This window comes from Epinephelus moara, chromosome 24 (genome assembly GCF_006386435.1).
Source record: "Epinephelus moara isolate mb chromosome 24, YSFRI_EMoa_1.0, whole genome shotgun sequence".
NCBI lineage: Eukaryota > Metazoa > Chordata > Actinopteri > Perciformes > Serranidae > Epinephelus > Epinephelus moara.
Window position 1 is genome coordinate 16,030,031 of NC_065529.1, and position 24,013 is coordinate 16,054,043.

The 24,013-nt window shown below is 40.8% G+C and overlaps 1 protein-coding gene across 1 annotated transcript; it reads right to left on the reverse strand.

Annotated features, from left to right (window-relative positions):
* Positions 1-3,821: 3,821 nt before the first annotated feature.
* On the reverse strand, positions 3,822-13,235 carry LOC126385473 (bile acid-CoA:amino acid N-acyltransferase-like). Its single transcript, XM_050037207.1, has 11 exons — positions 12,973-13,235; positions 11,363-11,572; positions 6,962-7,061; positions 6,605-6,795; positions 6,332-6,507; positions 6,086-6,202; positions 5,807-5,892; positions 5,367-5,460; positions 5,144-5,224; positions 4,137-4,272; positions 3,822-3,968 (listed from the first exon to the last, which is right to left on the reverse strand). The coding sequence occupies exons 1-11, from the start codon at positions 13,031-13,033 to the stop codon at positions 3,868-3,870; spliced, it is 1,353 nt and encodes a 450-aa protein (XP_049893164.1). The 5' UTR covers positions 13,034-13,235; the 3' UTR covers positions 3,822-3,867.
* Positions 13,236-24,013: the final 10,778 nt, after the last annotated feature.

Consider the following 24,013-nt stretch of genomic DNA (forward strand, 5'->3'; position numbering starts at 1 on the left):
GCAAGGGAAGAACATTTAATAAAGCCCTGGAGGTTGGGAGTGGATGAACCCGGTTAAAGAGTACCCGCCCGGATGGGACGCTGTAATACTAAGGCGAGCGCGCCCACAAGGAGGCAGGGATCATTTCATTGGTCAACAGTAAATCTGGTATTCTGTTGGTTGGGGATTTTGACAGGGTTGTTACACAAAAAAATTCAAGCGCAGGGCAGAATTCTGAGAGAAGAAATTCCACAGCGCACAGAAACAGTTTGAGCGCGAGGAGTAAAGCCGAAGCTCGAGCAGGAAATCTGTGCGAGCAAATGGTATCTGAGTGCGTGCAACATTGTATCTGAGTGCGAGCAACATGGTATCTGAGTGCGAGCAACATGGTATCTGAGTGCAAGCAACATGGTATCTGAGTGCAAGCACACAGTTTGAGCAGAAACAGAGTAGATCAAAGTGCAAGCAGAGGCTATTTGAGTGAGGGCAGGGTTTCTGAACGTGAAATCAATAAATAATGCTCTCAAACTGATAGACCACTCTCTTGAATAAAGATAGGGATAAAGCTCCATAATTTTGTTGCACTGTGATACATATGAGTGATGAACTGTAATTGCAGCTATGGCATTATTGTCCAAGACAAATTTCACTCCGGGGTCACTAAAGTCTATCCTTATCCTTACTGGCTGTCAGAGTGGTGCTCAGAGAGAGAGAGAGAGAGAGAGAGAGAGAGAGAGAGACAGTTACAAAGGGCAACAGAGGATTACAGCAGCCAGGATACAGACACACTTTATTCTCCTTAAACAATATTTACAACTTGGATGAATTCTCATGAAAAACCCTCTTGATTCTTTTGATCAGTGGACCCATAAGGACGAAAGAAATAAAAATAGGAATGGACACAACTTTATGACTACTTCAGAGGTAAGGAGTCACCACCTTTTTTTCCCCCTCTCTCTTGTTTACAAGGCCAGTAAATCTGAATGGTCTTCTGTGGTGCCCATGGTTTTGGTGAAATGAACGGAACAATTGAATTGTGAAGAATCTAACTAAGCTAATGATGTGTGTATCATGTCCATACTGACAAAAGTTTAAATAAAGACTTTTCTGCTGACAAAGCTTTCAGCTAAATTATATTTGCTCAATTTCCTGACAATGTTTTGGGACTATTTTACATTTGTAACAACAGTAGCTACAGGGAAAATTAAATTATGTGAGATGTTAAAATACGTCACACTCAGATGTTCATGTAAAAGCAGCAGTTGTAAGCCTAGAGTATTATAGTAACACATTTACTAAGCTCTCCGATGACCCATAAAAAGACAATAAAGAACAAAATTCTTACTGAGAGCACACCACAAACATGCCAGGCTCCTGTGTACACCAATGCACGGTATCATCTTCGTTCCTATGAGCTGCCGTATTGTAGTCAAACACACATGAGCTCTGACCATTATACTGTTTCTGTCTCCCCTTTAAAAAAGAAGTGTAGGTCAAAGATAAGAAACATTACAGAGTCACGCCTATTACGTGAAAAAAAACGTTCATCTGTCCAGTCACTGACCGTCATTACCAATGCTATAAACACCAGCTGTGGGTGTGGTTTGTAGGGCTGTGTGCTCCAGACAGAATGTGTTTTTAGCCATAGGCCATTGTATATAAGATTGTTTTTTCGAAAAAAAAAAAAAGAGCCAGGTTCAGGTAAGAGTGTAAGATCAAATGGTCTATCTATCTAGAATGATGTTGTAAGTCAATGTATCAGTTTATATCTCTTATTAGATATAAAATGCATTGTTTGGTTATTTGCCTTTTGGTAGACAGTACAAAGAGAGAGAGAGGAGCAGAGAGAGGACTTTATTTATTAGTATTCTTATTAGTATTTTTGGTATTTTTGGTACTCACTATAGGGGGCTGGTTTAATCCAGAAACATACATACTGTTTATGTGTATGTTGAGGAGCTGCTGTATCAAAATGAGTTGTCTTCCCCCAGAAATTAGGGTTACGATATGTTTCTTTTATGATTCCAATTCATTTCCTCTTTTGCTGTGGCTCAGCATTTAAATAACCTTTATCAGATTTGATGGTTTAGTCACAGACTTTCCCACAAAGTGTTGTGCTTTTCTTTCACAAATGTGGGAATGAAATTGAGTTAAAATGTACAAAACAGTGACATTTATCTTGCCTGGCCGGGCAGCTCTCTGGGTGCTCAGCACCCCTAAACCTCTGATCCTAGAACCGCCCCTGCTGGATAGTGTGACGTGTGTGGTTGTGCTGCTGCTGTGGTCCTGCCAGATGCCTCCTGCTGCTGCTGTTATCATTAGTCATACCTCTACTGTTATTATACGCATATGATTATTGTCACATATGTATACTATCAGATATTAATATATACTTTCAACGTATTGTACCACAATAGCCGGAATTATAATTATAATATTATTTCATTAATGTTGTTGTAAGCTATTAACATTATCGTCTGCCTTGCATCTCTCTCTGTCTCTGTCTCTCTGTCTCTGTCTCTCTTTCTGTCTCATTGTGTCATATGGATTACTGTTAATTTATTATTTTGATCTGTTCTGTACGACATCTATTGCATGCCTGTCCGTCCTGGAAGAGGGATCCCTCCTCAGTTGCTCTTCCTGAGGTTTCTACCATTTTTTCCCCCCATTAAAGATTTTTTTGGGGAGTTTTTCCTTATCCGCTGTGAGGGTCCTAAGGACAGAGGGATGTCGTATGCTGTAAAGCCCTCTGAGGCAAATTGTGATTTGTGATATTGGGCTTTATAAATAAAATTGATTGAAATGATTGATTGACTTTATAAAATAATGGGGGAAATTATTTCAAACTTTGAAAGGGTTGTCTGCATGTATTAAAGTATTGCTCACAGCATAGAGAAGTGTTGACCGCTAATTTTAATCTCTAACTGAGTCAATCCTACTTGTAAAGAATTTCAGTAAACCACCAGCATTGAATGAAGAGCTATTGGCAGGGGTATTCTGTATCTGATTAACAACAGCATCAAACAGAAACTGTGGATTATTTTTATTGATGTTAATCAGGTGAGACAAACATGCTGTCATAGCAGCTGAGAGTGCACGTTTATACTCCTTAAAACACTTGACCCAGGCAAGGCGAAGTCTCTTGTTTTTTCATACCCCAGCTACACTCATACGTTGCACAAACTCATTTGAGTGCAAAGCGCCCTCTGAAAACCATGGCGCTGATTTCATCCAGGTGCGTTTTCTAGTTGTAAAAGGAGCAACAGTGTAGGAGCCATATGTGTATGTGTCATGTTGGTAAGTCTGAATGTCTATGTGATGTGGGTGAGTACACGCCATTGGTCCTTGGGTGGTGGGCGTGTCACTGTGTGGTGCCCTCTGTGATTGCAGATGATTATGCTCACCTGTTGTCAGTTCTGTGTTTGTCCACGAAGGAGGGTGAGTCGGGAGGGAAACTTTCTGTTGACCGCTAACGCTAGCGCTAACGCTTAAACCATCATGTTATTAATCCTGTTACTTGTATCATGATCAAACCTTGCACTAGCGCGTGTGTCAAATGCACGGCTTTGTGATATGGCATTAAAGAGAAATGAACCGAGTAAAGGAGAGAGTGTGAATCAGTTTGTGGGCGCGTCAAAGTTATCTCCTGTGCTTAGCCTCCTGCGGCGTGCCGATTTTATAGTGATCGTCAGTCAGCCGCAACATTAAGACTAAGAGTCAAGCTTTTGAGCAAGGCGCTAATCAGATTGTCTGCAAGGTTTTTATTAATTAGTTCCAGGAGTTCCTTTTCATCTGAAAACACCCCCCCCCCCCTTCTCTGAATGTAAAACTCAGAGACAAGAAGCATTTTCCATCACATCTGTGATGAGATATTTTTAATGTCAAGATTCATCCTCTCAGATTAGTTTCCATAAAATCCAGGACCTTTTTCCAGGCATCTTCCTGGGCAGCAGCGTGGGGTGCAGGGTGACCTCCCCACAGAGTGAACACTGCAGGAGAAACAAAGCAGTGCAGTGTTTGATTATTGTGATTATTTTTACTTTCCATTATATTTACATACTTTCTATTACACTTGCTGCTCTGACATTAACAATGCAATCAAAACAGATGTTAAATGGGATTAGGCTGAACAAAAAATGCTGTGGGATAGGGCTCACTTTTAATTGGTTTGACACTCCAAAGCGACGCTTGTGAGTGTGGTGTGTAAGGTGGTTCAATCAGGTGACCAGCACCGGGGTACGACACACGGGTGAACAGCTGGGATTTTCCTGCAGCCTTCAGGGTCTCCTCGATCTGATGATCAATAAAACAGAGCTATAACAACAACTAAACACTTTACAGTGAGCCAATGGCACCCCAATAGAGGGCCAAGGGGGCCATGACCACCCCCTGGCCCTGACCCCACTAAACCCATAGCTAAGCAAACATGAAGTTAGTGGTATCTTGTGAAACTACACAACCTAAGGCATCCATTGGTACCATAGCTTGAGGCTCAAGCATAAGGCTCAAAACTCAGGCAAAATTTTGGCAAGAGAAAAACTTACATTGTGATTTTCAGAGGGGTCCTTTGAACTCTCACCTCAAGATACCGGAATGAAAATGGGTTTTATGGCTACCTATGAGTCTCCCATAAACTTGAGAAGGCTTGTTCCCAATAAATGTTTTGTCTCTTGCTATCAACGTACTTTTTAAAAGTAAAGTAAAGACAACGAGCCTATTCAATGAACAATAAATCACCGAACACAGGTGTGCACAGGTACGTAACACATCAAAATCGTTGTGGAACTCAAAACGTTAACCGTACCAGTATTAGTCTATGCACATCAGGAAATTAGTAATATTATCATGAAACAAAGCCTACAGTATGCGATTCCTTAATTCTCCTTATAAGGATATATACAGTTATAGTTTTAAACTAGCCTACATACTTAAACAATATAAGCAATTGTCAGTGCTAACACATTTTAAAAATCTGTGTCATTTACAACTAAAGTGAATGTGTTTTTGACTGCTCAAATGTTTGACTTACACCACATTTAAAAAAAAACAAAAACACTATAAACAATATGGTTTACACCGACTATGTATCCAGGACTATTTTATAAATGTTTTTGAACATCAATAATAATTTTTAATACTTAAAAATCAATATAAGACAATCTACCACGTCTGCGTTCTCCATGCTTGCAGTGCACAGGTCATCTTCACCCACTATGTACAGTAATGGACAGGAGAGGTGCTCTAACTGCAAAAAAATAAAGAAAAGAAAAGAATCCCCCCCCCCCCCCCCCCCCTCAAAAAATGCACAAGATATCATTCTGGAGGGAAGGTTCTTTCATTGATATAAAATACTGATATGCATATTGACATATTGATTGAGTCCTCACCTTCACTTTGCTTTCAGGGTTAAGGTTTGCAGGCAAGGAGGTGTCTCTGAAACTCACATAGCCTCGATCATCATACGTCCAATATTTCGGGTCTCTAAAATGACAAGTTAACAGAGACCAACCACATCTGTTTTGTTTCTTTTTCATAAGTGTTTGGGGAAATTTTTGAAAACAACCTCTGCGATACTCTTTTTTAAAATAATAAAGTCTGGATTATGTACCATAAAAGCTATTAAAGCTATTTTACTAGCTCTCAATCGATTAGACATTAAATTAACAACAAACTATTAGTCTACAAGACTAAAACTAGTACTGTAGTCAATAGACTTCTCACTTGATACTAGACCCGATCAGATCAGACCAGACGGATCCTTGCAATAACCCCACAGTGATGTCATAACAGTAATATCCTACAAGCTGCATCTCTGATTACCATTTACCTATCAACGTCTACAGTCCTGCCATCTGGATCTGAGAGCTTGACGGTGCTTCCTACTGGGCCGTTGATACAAATCAAACAGGATGGCTGGAGGGGAGAACAATAGTTGTTTAAAGTCAAAGTGAACTTTCCAAAATTTCTATGACTCTGCATATACTATATCTACAGTATTTTTATAGCTATTCATTCTAAAATTTTGATATTCCATGTACATAGAGCTATGCATTGATCAAACTGTCGATTTAAAAAAAGATGACAGAGAGAGACCTTTCTGACATACTTTGACACCAATCTGAGTGGCCAATCGAAGAGTCACGTAGACTCCATAGGAGAGACCGATGATCCCAATTCTATCGGCACAGACCTGACGATGATCTTGAAGGAGGTGGAATGCTGACTGTCAAAACAAAACAAAACAAAAAGGATATTTTGAGGTGATGACGTAGTCATTAAAGTAAATCTGGGCTTTATTTAAGTGAGACACACATGTTGCGGAGAGAACTAAAGTAAACCCCTCACATCTTACTTTGAAATATGATTCACCAACATTGATTCTGCTTTGTGGGCCAGGCAAATCTTTGTGATTGAAGTAGGTAAGGGACAAGCTAGCATAGCCCCTGGATGCAAAAAGTGCGGAGCGGTACTCCACCAGTCTTCCTCCCCTTCCCCACAAGTCCAGCATGGCTGGAAATGGGCCAGGGCCTGCAGGAAATCAGTACAGTAGGTGCTGTTCAGAGGACACAGTTTGTCCAGGGCAGTCTTAAAATGTGTGAGTGAATGCTTCAAATCTCGTGCTCACCGGGAGGTAAAAACAACGTCCCGACAATTCCATCCTGGCGAATCTCTTTTCTCTGTACACCAGGTGCCATGTACCAGCGCTCAGTAGTTACAGCAGCCAGCTCGGTGCTCTGTCTCTCACTGGGTGAAACGTGGCCCTTCATTAAGGACATGAGCACTACGTATGGAGTCTCTACATTTTTCTTTCTCAGCCTGTCAGAAAGAGCACATTTCAGTCAGGAAATGAAACAATAACAGTAACAGGGTTGGGTTGTTGAGCTTTGCTACAAGTGTATCAGACGACACACAGTCAGGTTTGATGCCACAAACTTGTTTTAAATTTTCTTTAGCTCTCAGCGAGCTTGTTTTCACCACCTGCCTTAAACCTTCTCCTGAACCAGGAGCCGGCTGCAGTCCCCAGAACAGTCCCATCGGCTCACAGCCCAAATATGAACCCCCGACTGAATGATCCCTGGTCACTATTGAAGAAACAGAAAGAAAGAGAGGGGAGAAGATCAGCAGCTGCCTGCATAAACATCTAAATGGTTCAAATAGTCTTATTTCTAAAAGTTGCCTTTACTATACACAGATTGATTCAATGCTAAAAGGGCAGTTCATCCCAAAATCAAAAGTGCTATTTATCAATTGTGTTGGTGTGAGTTGCTGAGTCTTGGTGATGCCACAGAGATATCTGCCTTCCCTAGAATACAATGGACCTAGATGGCATTTGGCTTGTGGTACTTTATCAAAAACCTTTTGATAGGACCACTTCAAGACTTTCAAACTTGGAAAAAAGAACAATAATGTCTACCTGCCTCACATAATTTCATGTTGATGCAGTCACACACCAAAGACACAACTGACAAACCACAAATGGAGGACGATGAGACTCCCTGCATCCCGCTAACAGTGGGCTATGGAATCTACCTAGAAAAAGTTCCTCAGTCAGGTTGAGTAGAACTCCTAAAGTTGCTTTTGCACTGCTACGTGGTTACTGCCCTGACATCGCTTACTTAGCATTTTTAAAAGCAGCTGCTGCTGCTATGGTCCACGGCTGCAAGAACATGCAGGTGATTCGGTGAACACTGGCAGAAGCTAGTCATCTACATCTGTAACAGGAAACCGATGGAATTGGGAGCTGGCGATGTTTTTATTCCCACAGCTGTTCGCACCATTTTGGTGTTCCTCTGTTTACCTACAGCAGCTGACGAGGGTGTGTCATGAGCCTGAGCCGGTGTTTGCGCTGTAGTAGTAGGTATATATAGGGCTAGTACATCTTTTTCCTCACTAATAATAGCCTACTGGTTCTCTGTTGGAAACAGCCGATGAAGTTTTCGTTAGCCGTTGCTATCCTGCGCACCTGCACGGCGTGGTGATGAACTGTCTTATTGATTTCTGTTGCCGTGCTGTCTTGCGGGCCTGCACGGCGGAGTGATACTGGCCAGAAAATAGTCCCAATTGATAGCAAGGTCTGACGTAATGCGGGGATGTTTTAAAATTATTGAAATAGTCTAACAAAACACATGCATACTTTTTTGTAGCTTAAAACCTTTTGGTTACTTGTCCCCCGTACATCTTCAGAACTACTTTTTCTCCGGTAAAGGCCCGAACATACTCGGGCAGAACGTACGCGGAACGGACTCCGCGGAGGTCCGTGCGGACTCAAAGCGGACGCCCGCAAGCCCTGTGCGCGCAAAGCTCAGATTTTACGACTGCGCGGACTCCGCTCCGCGCACCAGTGACTGCTCGGCATGTATTTTTTCACATCGCGGGGATTTTTGATGGCCATTTTTACAGGAAACTACAACGCGGAAGTGCGCTCGACTATGAAAGCCCGAATGACTGCGGACATTCCTCGCGGAGTCCGTTCCACTTATAGTACGCCCGAGTATGTTCGGGCCTTAAGCTACGGGCGATTTCTCAGAGCAGGAGGCTCGTTGAGAGTAGTGACACCGTCACATCAGAGCTACAGATGGTCAGCGTTTCACACAACTTCATGTCCAAAAACCTGAACTATCACTTTAAACATGGTGAACTCAGCATGGTCGAGCAAAATCTATGTGCATGCACGTGGATGGCAGCCGCTTCAAATCCTTACTGCCAACTTAGAAACTACATCCCCTCTGACGCCTTCCCCTCATTGAAATGACTGGAGGTGGCGAGTTATTGCGCAGCGGTGTGAAAGCAGCTTAAGAAAGATTTGGGTACCATAAAAGAGACCTTTTCCCAACATGCTGAAGATATTAAGACTAAAATTAGCTCAACACTGCAGGCACCAAGACCGAAGACACCACAGTGCGAAAAAACAAATCACTGAACCAACTTGGAAACAACTTGATGTCGCTCAAGGACAGAAGGAGGCGATACAGCGTGTGTCTCATCTACCTGTAAGAGGGAGAGGAGAAGGGCTTTGGCCTACCAGCTTCCCCAAGTGGTTTCCAGGTCTCACTGAAATTCCACTGGGGCTCATGCAAGCTCATCGCATCAGGCCACTGTGACTTCAATCTGCTACTCCAAGAGTCATGATAGTAAAATATTTGAGCTTCACAGATAGAGACCACATATTAAATGAGTCAAGAAGAAGTCCTGTGGAAGTTGCCAGGTAGACAATTTGATTCACACCAGATTACAGTACGTGTGCTACCATGCAGAGACATCCCTGCTGAACTGGGCTTGGGGTTGGGGTTTCAATGCTTTCCTGCTGTGCATGGCCATCATCAAACTAGTCCACAATACTGAGCAGCAACTTTTCAGTGACCATACTGGGGCAGAGAAGTTTATCAGTTCTCAAAAGACAAAGAGGAATTATGTTGAATCATCTTGAGTGGTAAGGCTCATAACTTAAGCTCGCCACATCAAATCTGCTGTACTGTAGGCAAATTTGCTTTCGTAGGATAGCCAAAGCCATGACCCATCCTACGCTCTCTCTGACTGGCTCGGATTTGTTTTGTTGAAATTGGGTTCCCTGTGCATCAGCTTACAGCAGGTGGCCAAATCAGGTGCCTCTCAGCTCAAGGACAGAGACTTTCAAAGGGAGAGGAAAGGACTGGAGCACTGTTCAATTTATAGCCTTTAACAGTGCAAACAGACTAACATTTCAACATCCCTGTGTCAAAGAGAGCAAAGACAAACAGGCACACTCATGTATAGTCAACCTACACAGGTGAGCAGTTCTTTGGATAATGAGTTGAACAGGATTTCAGATTTATTAGACAGTCCACAAGTGAGAGTTGCCATTTTCAATGCCACACCTCATGCACCACAATCTCATCAGGAGCAAAGAATCGCATACCTCTTAAAGTCACAGATATTACAAAAATATTCACAAAAATAATAAATATAAAAGGTACAAAATATAAAAAGCAGAGGTACTGCATACAGTACATATAACAAATCAAAGAAAACATAACAACTCAAATTCTTCATTTGTAGATTGATGTCTAACTGATCTCTACACACTATCATAACAATAACCTCTAGCTGGGAAGCCAACCAATTTCGTTCCCTCAATGGAGTAGTAAAGGGTGGACATTTTAAATGTTTTCGCTGTATGTAATATTTACCGTGACCTGCATCCCTCCTAATGGGGACACTCTATTTAAAGTATAAAAATTAGCATGAATAATGTTTAAAATAAGATTTTTGGAGTTTATTTCCATGCGTGATTCTGTTACCCAGGGTGTTGGCATCTGCCCCGAGATGAGCATAGGAGCCATAAAGAAAACTTTAGAGGTTAGATTCATTCATCACACATGATGGAGGCTCTTCTTTAAAGACACCTTAAGTAAAAATTATACAAGAAACATGTATGCAAACATTTCATTAGTCTTGTTTAAATCTTCCATAATGATCTAAATGCTGTTAAGGTGATACTGGATGTTGAAAATGGTTAAAGGGACAGTTGCTGAGGGTTGGAGATATCGGCCATTGAGATGTCAGCCTTTTCTCGAATATAATGGAATTAGATGGCACTCAGCTTGTGGTGGCATATGTAATTAAATAAATACATATATATTTCAAGCTTTCATCTTCTGCTAGCTCACCTAGCACTACTAAGCTAGCTAATGGTACAGCTCAGCTGAGGAGGACGCCATTAATGTTTACTTCCTGTGCTGTCACAAGCCTCTCGTTCATGAGTAGATGCATGCTTCCTTCTGCGCATTGATACAATTGACAGGTGTAGTTCAGTGGAAATTAGTTCCTACATGAAATGGTGACAACAAGGTCTGTGGATTATCTTGAGTGAGTGGGTCATGATTGCTGTTGAGTTTTTCAATTTTTCAATTTTTTTTTTTTGCTCCACAAGCCGAGTGCCATCTAGTTACATTGTATTTGAAAGAAGGCAGACATCTGTATGGCCGATATCGCCAACACTGGATAACTCACACCAAACAATTTAGATTGATAAATAGCACTACAGATAAGAGGAAAAATATGTATGTTTAATTAATTGTCCCTGTGACTTGTAACTTTTATTAACCATATTTTACAGCTCTGATTTATTTATCAGTTATCTAGTTTAGTTAGAAGTAACTGTTTAAACTTTTTTTAAGTGAGATGTGAACACTACCTGCAAAAAAAAGCTACGAAGATGGCAGGGTTGTTTTCCAACATTTATTTGAACCCATTCTTTTTTTTACGTCTACAATGCCTCTATTGTGTTTTCTTTAGAAACTGTAACAAGTTAATACATTACATTTGTGGTAATTACATTATTACAACAGCATTACATATAATCCAGCAGGTAATATACTGTACTATGAAACTCAGTGTGACTCACAGTTGACAGTGCCATCTGAATTTGTGTTGTAATGGGCGAATGCCTCCCACAGGTCACCATCATCACTGTGCATTTGTGCACACACTGTGACAGGACTGTGTGGGGGCAGGAAACGTCCTTTAATGCTGATCGGTTCATCTATGAGGGCACGAGCAGGAGCAGCTGTCAATAGAGGGGCTGGTCTAAAGCTGCTCTTCCACCGAACTCCACCTACAAGAAAAATATACCTGTGAACTTTAAAGTTTTACAAAAGAAATTGTGAGATGTACTGCAGATGACAATTTATTTTAAATGCTCTGATGTCAAAGAATTAGATTTTATGTCAAGTATAAGGGCTGATAAAGATCCAACAGACCTTGATGTAGAGAAACTTAAACATTTTTTATGCATTTGAAGGATGATTTTGTCCACAGCAACCTACATACTTCCCCAAGTACACATCCAGCGGGAGAAAATTTGATTTCATTGTTTACCTTAAGGTTAGAGGGCTCCATGGTTATGACTGAAATGATAATCACAATTTCTTTTACATTAGCCATGTTATTCTTCCTTGGTCTTCATACATTCATGGTGCTGCAGTTTACTGTTTTTCAGGTGGTTGAACAAGTTAGGTGTGTTGCCTTGTGGTACAGACACAAGTCTCGTGCACGCCTTACATATTTGTTCTTGCTCAACATTTCTCAACCTAAACCCAAAATACTCCCAAACAATGGCTGGTGATTCATTTTGAGGGAGTTCTTCGCCTTCCACTCCAGACATTTGGTTTTCAGTTTGCCCGTCTGCTCTTGGTTGTATATTACTCCTCCACTCTGGACTGGACTCCAGCTGCAACATTCAGGAAAGTGTGCATGCAGTGGTATGACATCTGTCATGGCTGTTCGTTGAGGGAGTGCTTGATTTGATATGGAGCAGGGGGTTTTATGGATGGAGCACACGTGTTAAATGTCAATATCACAGTCAGTCCTATTAATTTAATTATAGGAGGCCAAATTTGTGAGCGATATTATTATTCCATTGATTGTGCAGCATCAACACATGGACAGGAGGAGCTGGGAATCATACAGTTAATGGCCAATCACTACCTGACCTGAGTCACCCTCCTGTACTACTGAACTGTATGTTTTCTGCACCAAAATGTACGTAATTATAGTCGATGAGGAGACCGTTTTCAGAGCAGTAGTTCATGACAGAATAGTAGTAAATGTTTTTTTGTTGTTGTAATATCTTGAAATGTGTGCAGTTGTCCCTTAAAATAGGACTGCTCTCTTGTTCTCTTACAAACAATCATAAGGGAAAAAGGTGCAGAAAACACAGCTCCCTTTGTGGAGATGGCAGGAATTCATTTATAGACTTTTAAAAGCACTTCAGTCTGAATATTTATTGCTAGAATTTTTTTTTGCTTTTTTTTTCCCAAAAAATGTTTTGTGATTATTTAACACGCAAAGATATTCACAAACATCACACTTAGACCTTCATTAAAGCAGCAGTTGTAGGCCTGTAGTGTTACACATTACACATTTACTCAGGGTCATTAAAACACATTTTGCTGCCCAACTCACACACAAGTCTCCATTGACTCCTAAAACCACAATAAAAAGCAATATTCTTACCCAAAGCAAGATGCAAACATGCCAGGCTCCCGTGTACACCGATGCATTGTATCATCTTCATTTCTATAAGCTGTCGTATTGTTGTCAAACTTATAGAGCTCTGACCCACTGTGGTATTTCTGTCTCCTTTATAAAAACAAAACAAACAAACAAAAAACAAGCAAAAAACGAAACAAAAAGTCTAAACAAAACAAAATGAGTGGAGGTCAAACACTAAGATACATGAAACTTTCTAGAGCCGTGGATAAGGAGGAATGGGGGTGGAGAGATCTTAAACCTTACAGGTGATCCTGATAACCTGTTAAACCTGCTGCAACTTTTTGTCAGTCTTGGTAGATGAACACAGAAAACATTGCTCTGCATAACCTCCAATTATCTGTTTAAAAAGCAGATGTAAGACGCTGCTTTATGACAGGCAAGTCCTGAATATGTGGATTTTTCCAGTTTCAAGTGTCCTTTACTTATGTAAAAAGTAGTAATACTGCAATATAAATAGATTCTGTTAAAACTGAGTCTTACTTAACTTAGTGTAAGTTCACAAGTATTAGTGAAAGTGCTTGTAAGTTTCTGTTTTTTTTTTTTTCTGTATTTACATTATTTTACCAACAGCTGACACCTCTCTTCCCCTTGGCCTTCCCTTAGAGAGGGGGATTTGCTGTTGGACCCCGCCAGCATCTCTACTTGCATTTGCCAGTTGCCTACTCTGGCATCTTTCTCGGTTTGTTGATGCATTGTGTTGTCCACAGCTCCTTGCCAAGATCAACTCTCAGTTGCCAGTCGGCTGATGAGGTGAGGAGGCCAGTTACTGATCTTAGTATGCTTTTCTCTCCAGCCTTAACAAAGGTGATAGTTGTCTTTGGGTGATGGTGTTTGCTGGTGGTAATGGTTGAGGCCTTTGGGAAGCTACTTAAGATGTGATCAAGGGATCCTCTGTTTGTGCACGGAGTACAAGATGGTGTTTCGCTCTTGCCCCAGGCATTGAGATTTGCCAGGCTAGATAGACCGTCGTAAACAGCCTGGATCAGAAATCTGACTTGGAAGTAGTCTGCCCACAGGATGTTATCCCAAGTGACCCTCCGCTGCTCTGCAGATTACCACTTCGTCAATGCTCCCTGCTGTTTCAGACACACCATCCTGCTCACTCTCTCTTCTTCCATGCCAGCTCAAACCTCCTTCTGGACAAGAAGATGCCTCTGCCCTTGGCTTTGGTAATCAGAGTCCTGGGGAAGTAAACAAGGCCAGCTCAGCCTCTGGCCACATACCCCACAAGCTCCCCCTGCCTTAGCCGAGACTGCTCTCCACTTCCTGCCCATCTGGACCTCTATTCCTACATCTGCCACTTTGGGGTCCCTCGAGTCTCTGTATAGGAGTGCCTGTTTCATCTGTGACACCATGAACTCCTCTTTTAGTCCACTGAAGGGGAGCTGCAGGATGTTGCTGCTGCCATACACTGCTGGGTTGCTGAGGCTGCGAGGAAAACCAAGCCATCTGTGAAGGAAGCTGCTGGTCCTCCTTCTCATTGACTCAACTGTTGACATCGGGACCTCATATACCAGCAGTGGCCACAGGATCCTGGGTAGGATGGCGTGTTGGTAAAGCCAGGTCTCAAATATTCCTGGTAGACCTGACTTGTCTGCCTTTGTGATCCAAGGTCTTTGATGGTCTTTTGGATGGAAGCAGAGTCCTTGAGGCTGGCATCAAAGATCTTTCCCAAACTCTTCACCAGCTTCTCTGTAATGGATAGAATGGTATCACTAGATAGTGTGAAGCAGAACTTGTCCACTACTTGTCCCCTTCTTTGACACCAGTGTTCTAGACTAGGCTCAACTTGAAATTCATTCTGGCCCATGTCATGAGCTTCTCTAGTTCTGGGATGATCCATCTGGCACTGAGGATGCTGTGATAAGCCAGGCTCATCCACAACGGAAGACTGCTGGCTAACAAGCAGCAAAACAAAGCAACTCTTCCTTCCATTCATGGACAGATAACATAACAACTGGGCACAGCATTAGCACTGTACAGGCTAAGCAAGACTGTAATACTTTTGTTAATTATGATTTGATGTTATTCAACAAGTTATTGTTGTGATCTTCTTTTAAGGTTACTGTGTAGTTGGCTTTGTCAAAGCTAAGTAGATGTTAGTTAGCTAAAGCTTCACTGAGGCAAAGTCTTGAATGCAAGTGAACATCATTTTCTACTAACCCAACACCTTTACTCAACATAGATCACATACACATAAACTCATATAGTTTGGCTTTCAACATAACTACACTTACAGAAGTAACTTAAAGTTCCTAATTCTCAAGTTTCTATTGTTATTTTTTTCTGACTGGCCATATGTGGTCAGGCAGCTTTGATTTGGCCATCTATCTCTATCTATCTCTGTTGACAGCCATTTTGTCTTTGTGTGTTCACACTCACACCAACACCCACACACGACTTCTTTCTCCCTTATGTTATTCTCCAACATTTGTTTTAGGTGATCTGCTACCTGCTGCTGCAAATGGAGGGAGACCTGGTGGGGTGGCAGCTTCACTGGTTTTACGTCTCTTGTATCAATCTGGTGCAAAGTCAGATGAGTTATCCCCAAATTATTTCCCCAACACTGAATACCTCTAAATGATTTTGCAACACATCACAGATGTCTGCCAAGTCAGAGGTGGCAAACTGTTCTGTCATAACCCAAAATGCTTGTCAAATGTCCATGGCACATTGGGGTCACCTTCCTCATCTGCTGCACCCAAATGTTCTGCCCTTGCACCCACTTCAATATCTGTATTAGTGTTGCACGGTATACTGGTACCAACGGTAGACCGCGGTACTAAAACACCACGATACATATGATACCATAATGTTGGAGTACCATAGTGCCACAGTACCTCAGGTAACACTACTGTGGGATAAGTTCAAAGTCCAATCGCAAGAGGGTGAGTGTCCATGCGCCGTCCAATAACGGCGCGCGCTGTCCAATAACGGCGCGCGCTGGCCACCTGGCACTCAATATGCTGCTGCAGTGGTTTGTTTTCCAGTGACATTTCAGGTATTAGTTGAGCTATTGAGTATCTTTACGCAGTGAAAGTTATTTATTTCTTTTTACTTGTAGGCTAGATTTGTTTATAAATGCTACAGTGATTTGTTTTCCCCTACAGAGCTCTACGGTGCGAGCATTTTACTCACATTTGTGACTAAAAATAGTTTTGTGGGAGCAAAAGAAATCATTCAGGAGTACGCTGTGCGAGTACAGATTTCAACCAGCAGTAGAAACGAAAGGCGAATCCTGCTGGTTGTGGGTTGAATGGGGGTCACAGACAGGAATACGGCGGAGGCTCCGTGGAGACTCTGCCATATTCCTGTCAAATACAGCGGCCATAGTGCTCCGCAGTGCAAGATAACAGCTTAACGGCGACCGAGAAGCCTGGCTCCAGGTCCAATAATTTCCTCTTCGGTGGTGTCATGACTGACCAGAAATACCTGAACAGCCGGGCCGTGGCGGCACACAGGTATGTGATGTGTCAGAGGAGAAACGAGCCGTTCACATTTCTCTCTTTGTGGCTGGTAACGGTTCACAAACCTCACCACACTTTAGGGACTGTTCTTCACTTGTCAGAGGAGGAAGGTGGCTGGTTGATTTTTAGTTGATTCTTATTTTATTTATTTATTTTATTTTGATCCCCCCTATGTTAATCACTTATTGATGCTGTTTTTGAAGTATGAATAGGTCAATAAGTAATTTATTCCATTGAAATATCATTGATGTATTATAGAAAAGTGATTTATCTTTTTATAAATGACAAAAGGCACATCTGTGTAATTTTTGCTGTGGTATCATGATACTACTCAGAAACGTGATACTTTCACAGGTATCGTACCGTGGTTCCCAATTTTGGACTATGATCATTCAGGGCTTAGCCATGTCTTTTGGCACAACGAGGGAGTCATTTTACCCATTATTTCACATTCATTTTTGCCAAAATCCACCATAGCAATATAGTTGCAAAAGAAAGTCAAACCCTAAGAGAATTTCCTGAGAAGGCACGACAAGCCACACTGCTAGAGAATCAAATTGGCAGTGTTTGCCATTTTCCCAGAATCCTGAACCTCTCACCATTTGCTGCAGAAGCATCTCCCTGATGTCTGGCCAATTCTTTTGACCCGTGGTGATGTCAAGCCAAATTTATTTTGGGAAAATAGACAACTTTGCCTCACTATCTATTAGTAAAAGGGACTAAAACCCACCTATTTTGGCTGCAATGTAAGTGGATCCATCCTGGTTGTTTACAGGGCCACAGGTTCACCAGTATATTTGGAAGGAGGCAGTTGGTTTTCTGGACCTGCCCCCTTTAGTTTCCCTGCAAATATGGGCAATCAGGCCTTATGTGTCTGTTTTACACACACTTCCAACATACACCCCCCGATCCTCTAGTCCCATGGTCTGAGGCCCCATAAGATACTGCCCTACCCTGGGGGTCCTGACTGGGTTCACAGAGAGCTTAGTGGGACTTTGCTTTGTTGTGGTTGATTGTATATTGTCAACAGTGGTTTGGAGACCTTTAACGTCCTGCCTTAACTTTCCACAACCCTCTACAGCACTTTCATTTGTTTATCACTTGAAGATTTGTGCCCCAATATCCCCCTCCCTTTGGTTTCAGATGTCACATGAGTATATTCTAAATTTCTAAGAAGTTCCATTTCTGACACCAGATCAATGGCAGATTCTGGGGTGCTAGGCATTGCACTCCACAGACTGACCTAAAAAATAACCCATCGCAAAGTGTGTTATGAACTGATCTCTTGCCAGCATGTTGCTGGTAAAATTATCAGCTGTGGATTAAGCGCTGGTTGCTCACTACCGTAGAGCATTACCAAATTCCCTTGCTGTTTCATTATGTGTTGGCTATCCCTGCGCCAATCATCATTGCAACATCACTCAAAACATCTAGTCATAGCAGCTTTTAACAGTACATAATTAGGGTTCCAAGCAGTGACTGCTGCTGGAGCCCTATTGTTTTTTCTTCTGATTATTTTCTCTGCTAAAAGCGTTTGTGCAGCAAAAACCATATGACAATAAGTCACCAAAATTGACAGGTGGGTTGCAAATTCCACCCACTATGTAGGCACAAAAAAAACAAGATTCATTGACCTTAAGGTGGTGCTGTAACAATCAGGTTAACATTTTTGCCATTATCTCAAGAATGGCTTGACTTATGCCTAGAATTCCTTCACCATATTGATCTCTCAATTCATTTGCATCTTTGCTCCAATTTTCTGTAAATCATACTTTTGCAATCTCGTCCCAGACTATTGGTCCAATCTTCCTGAAACTTCGGTAGAATCCTCTATAGACATTGCTGATTAAAAGCTATCAAAGGAATTTCGATAGGTCAATCCATTGTGAAGTTTCGCATTTTCAAACATTTGTCTTTATGTTCAAGTTTACATATATACTGATGAATCAAAAGTGGCTTAAGCAAATGTAACCAAACTTAGATTACTTTTGTAATCAACCTTGGGATTCTCTGCCACTAGAGGGCGCCACAAATGCAAAAAGCTTGCAACCTATAGCCAATTCAGGAGTCCATCATTCTGTATTTTTAAGACTATGCTAAATCAGTTAACATCTATATCTCCAAAAGGCTTCAAGTGCAGCTAAAATCGACACAAACTTTCACTGGATACTAGATATCACATTTTAAATGGTGTTCAGATCATTATGATGGTGAGCCCGCATTGATATTCAATATCTTGCTGTAATTTGTACCGTATGCACAACATTTGGTATTTTATCTAATTTTCAGCCAGATGTCACCAAAATATTTGACAATACACCTGAAAGCAGCAGAATGATGTGAGATTCTTTTCAGATTTTTTCACCAACGCTTTGACTGTTGTAAGTGCTTTAAGAATAAAACAAAAAAATACAGATAAATACGAGATCATCACCTCAAGTTGTCATAAGGTGTGTAAGGAACAGTGTCTTTCTGGTGGCACAGTAGGTAAGTCATTAGCTTGGGGAAACAAAGGTTCAAGGATTGAATCTCCACACACATAGTACCACATTTCCCAAGCAACTTTCATTGAAGTCTTGGACAGTACAACAGAAACCAGCAGGTTGATGTGTGATGTTTTTTAAGGATTGTATCCCCAGCCAGTTTAATTGTTGTGAACACTGTAAGTTCTATGACCTCCATCTCTCTGCCTTCTGCTTCTGAGGCTGGTTTGGCTTCCTGGCCTTAGAGCTGGTGGGTGGGGTTGGAGAGGATGTCAGGAAACTACCTGCAACTGGGTAGATCTTCAGTTTCTGCCCCTCTGCTGTAAATTCTTGTCGTTTAAAGGTTGACATGCCATATTCTCTGTTACTTTATTAATTTTCAAACTAAACTTCCTAATCTCCTTTGACAAATCTCAAATATCCAATATGTTCAACTCAAGAATCCAAGCTTACCTTAGAACACACTCAAGAATATCACAACTGACGCTTGGTCTATTTTTATGACATGACCCCTAGTGATGGTATTCCAGTATTAATTATAGCTGCTGCGCAGCAATGGTCGGGGCCGGGCAATTTTAGGCAAAATTAGGCAATTCTGAGCAACAAGCAGATTGTAGGAAGATGAAAAAAAGGTGGCATTCTAAGCATAAGAGACTATGCTCTATCTCACTGAGCTAATTAGCAAGAGACAACTCTGCGGTATATATGTTTAAAACTTCTTCTAGCTCATTATAGGAATTCTACAGCTGCAATGATTAGTCAATAAATCAATAAGTCAAACACATAATTAATCCACAACTATTTCTTGATGGATTGACTGTTTCAGGCATCAGTGTTGGAGTTACCTTCGCAGATTTGAGGATATCCTCATCAGATTTTGCTTTATCATGGTTTTGGACGTTTAGTTAGACAAAGTGAGATGTTTGTGGATGCCAGATTGGAATTGGGGAAAGGTAATATGAATTTTACATAATTTTATAGACAAACATTTAAAGGCGCTGTATGTAAGAATGTGGCCAAAATGGTTACTGCACTCAAATTCAAAATACTGCCGCGAGTTGTGTCCGCCCCCCCCTCCCCTACAGATTCGAGGTTGCTGGACAGCGGCATGCTGGAGACTGATTTGTTTCTCCACGGACGGCTGCCGTGGCAGGGACATGTCGCAGCGTCCGTGATCTTCGGTTTTCCAGCGGACCATTCGAGCAAGTCCAGCTTCTCTGCTGCTAACGCTGCTGCTGGGATACAGCGGAGGAGCCGGCTGCTAATGTTATGTACTGGGACACTGCTTATGCTGCTTGCCATGCTGCTGTAGCTCAGTCCTAACTGTAACTGATGCTGAGGCTCTACTGACTGCGTGACTGGTAGACGGCGGTGGGTGGCGCAACAGGCCAAAACACAAATTCAAAACATAAACATAAACAATGTTTTTTAAATGCAAATATTCTGGCTGTACTATTGTTGTCTGTGAGATCAGTATGTTATATGAACATTATTCCTTAGTCTCTGTGACATATTAGGAGGATTTTATGACTATTTGCTTTAGATTTCTTACATATAGCTCCTTTAATATAGAAAATAACTGGAATGCTAATTAATAATGAAATGATTCATAGCAGAGATAGGCCTATTTGTAAAATTGTAAATGCACCATTACAGCTTCATTTGATAAGGAAATCAACATTACCTTTCAGCAGTTCCTGTTTCAATTATGAACAAACTGGCCTGATCTAGCTTAAAGATGAAAACATTTTTTAAAATGTAAAAGTATCTATTGGATAGATTGGATAGAGCATATTGACTGATAGCTAAGCCAGATAAACAGGGAAAAGAGACAAGGGATAACAGGGAAAACTGTTGATAAAGAGTATTTGTCTCTCTGCGAAATTGCCTGGATCATAATTATTTTAACCTTAGTAGTCTCTAGTCCACATAGCATGATGCCTGAACATAGGACTTTCACATTAGAATGTCCATTCTGCCTTAGCTGAGGCTTGAACTCATAACTTCTGAGACTGAGGTCCATCTTCTATCTCACTGAGCTAATTGGCAAGTGACAGTTCATGTGTGGCTTCACAAATTGACTAAGCCAGTCACCTGTGTGCAAGACAGCAGCTGTTAGTGTGTAAAGGCAGATTTCAAACGGCTGTCAAAAATTCAGTTATTAAGACAAAAATCCGAAAATACACAAATTGCATCTAGACAGCATGGAGATGTTGGTAATTTGTTTTTAACAAAGATTTATTGGCTCCATAAGTGAAAAACTGATGTTTAAAAATACCATTTTTGCATTGACTCCAATTGTTCGCATGAGAGTGAAATTCAAAATGCTGTAAAAAATTCAGTTTTTAAGATAAAATTCTGATATTTTCCAAACATCATCTACCATGACTCCAAAATTTTGTCATTTTTTTAATGAACATTGAAAATGTATTTAGCAAGAATTTGCAAGTATATGTTTACAATACCGTTTACAGTCAAACATTTTGATGCACTGTAGGCTCAATTTTTGATAAATCAAAAATCTGTGTGCATAGTTTGTGTAGGACAGTCTGAAGATGCTCTGTAGCAAGTTTGGTGTCAACTGAGCAAAAATTGTGGGAGGAGATAGGTTTAATAAGTTTTACGGTTTTGAAAAAAACAGAGTGATGGACTTCATAATTTGCAATAGGTTTAAATGTACAAAAGTTTTTTCAGTATTGGGGCTACATTTTGGTGAAAGTTGCAAATCTGTAGCACATATGGTCCCCAAAATTTTGAACTTTAGAGGCTTGCTGTAGCGCCACCATCAGGACTATTGGCCTGTTTTTGCAGCTGAGGCAATCTGGCGTGGGACTGGACCTTTGTGCAAAGTTTGGTGATTTTTCACGCATGGGAAGTAGGATTTCCTCGGAAGAAGAAGAAGAAAGAAGAAGAAGAACATGCAGGATAACAATAGAGTGTGCCAGTAAACCCAGAACTCCGTTAGCGCTTTTAGCACTTCCGGTTCTCTTGTCTAAAAGTCAATACGTTTTTTGAATGGGATTTTGGTAAAATGCCTCAAATAAGGTCTGTGGTTAACAAAAGCTTAAGCAAGTTTTAGGTTTTGTTCTACGACATAAAACACGTCAGTAAATACCCTACTTGTGAATTTTGAAGCTTTTACATGTTGTAAAAAAGGTGGATGCTAACAAGTTGCTCAATACGACTACAAACCCTGTCAGGGACATTAAACGTCATCACAGGCGAGAGTGCTGGCAGTCCGCCATTACAGCTTCTTATTTAGCTTAAACAGTCCGATTTCCCCATTATACAATGTTTTTAAAATAAAGCGGCCGAAATCAGTTGAAAGCTTAGTGGTGGTGATGTCAAGAGTCATGCAACCGTGGAGTAGTCATGTCCCATTAATATGCAACTCTGGAGGGGAAGAATCACATTCAGATGTCACTCAGAATGTTGATGAACTATATTAAAATTTTGGTGCAACAACCTGACCCTGACATCCTTGTATTTTCTGCAACATGGTTGTCAAACAAGTTTCAAAATGCTGATTTTTTTCTTGATAACTAGTGTTTGCTGTGACTGGCCCACCAAGGGAGGAGGCGTTGTAAGTTTTGTAAAGAACTGTGTTTCTGTCGCTTGTCTCTCTGACCTCTATATCTAAGCCAAAGTCTTTTGAACTATTGGCTCTAAGCGTTGGTCTGGGGAAAAATAATACTGGGTTTTACTGACCACCTTCTGCACCTGCAGAAGTACGTTAAATGACTTCTTTGATTTGAAAGCCTGTCATGCTAATTCAGAACTGCTTATTCTGGGTGATATGAACATTAACGGGTTAACTAAAGCTTCTGATAATTTAAAAAAAATCTATGCAATGAATTCAGTCTCACACAGCTGATTTCCTCCCCTACTACAGAAAAGACCACAGTTTTAGATATTATGTTAACAAATAGACCCCAGCATTAAAACTCCAGTGATTTTTTTCCTCTTGACTTTAGTGACCATTGCCCAACAGCATGTATCCGTAACATAAAATGACAAAGATCCAAACCTTGTATCACTGTCAAAAGGAATTTCAAACACTTTTCAGAACATGCACTTCTGTTAGATTTCTTCAACAGTGATAATGGATTTACCATAGCAATTCCTGATCCAAATTTGGCTTTAGATCATTTAATGGTATTCCTTTGCAGTTAAGAATGCTCTTTTTAAGAAATTAAAAATAGGAACAATACTTGGTTTTCTCCTGAAAAATGCAAATATTTTACATGAAAGGGAAGCTGCCTGACGCAAAGCGCATTTTACTAAATTATTTGTCAACTGGCAAAATTTGCGTCCCCAGCGTAAAAGTGTCTCACTGTTATTAGAAATGCTAAGTCATCATTTACAGGTCTCAGCATTATCTCTAATTCATCCTTACCTTGTGAAACTTTTCAAGGTTCTACTACTATCTTAGCTGGGAAGAGTTTATGTGATGCATTCAATTAACACTTTATTTCAATAGGTTATGTGTTTTTGAGCACAGTGCACTGCTGGGCAGACTCAGATGTTTTCCTTAAAGCATTTTACAAATCTTTAAGTGTTTAATGCTCTTTGTTCTACTGATCCAATAAGTCAATTGGGGCTGACCAGTTAGAGCCAAGACTGTTACCATTAGCAGCTCCATTTTTAGTTGAATTATAAACTTTTATCCTAAGAAATAGAAGCCATCCCTGACATCTGGAAATCAGCTTACATCCTCTCTTTGCACAACAGTGGTCAGTCAAATATCCTAAATAATTACAGACCAATTTCTAAGCTATCATGTCTAGTGAAAGTATTGGAGAAACAAGTAAATGATCAGGTGAGAACATTTTATCACAACACTCCATTGTTTTCATTCTCAGCATCTTATCAATCAGGTTTTAGACCGGGGCATAATACTGTGATGGCTACATCGAAAGTCTTGAATGATATTGCTAGTGCATTAGACAACAAACAGGATTGTGCTGGCTTTTTTTTTTATTTATCTAAGGCTTTCAATACTGTTGACAATCAAATTCTTTTGAAACAACTATTTGAAAAAAATCTTGTAAT

Coding starts and splice junctions, on each gene's coding strand:
- LOC126385473 (XM_050037207.1), bottom strand. CDS start 13,033: ATGAAGATGATACAATGCATCGGTGTACACGGGAGCCTGGCATGTTTG. Junction 6,508..6,604: donor GACGTTGTTTTTACCTCCCG/GTGAGCACGAGA, acceptor GATTTCCTGCAG/GCCCTGGCCCATTTCCAGCC. Junction 5,893..6,085: donor CCACTCAGATTGGTGTCAAA/GTATGTCAGAAA, acceptor TCTCCCCTCCAG/CCATCCTGTTTGATTTGTAT.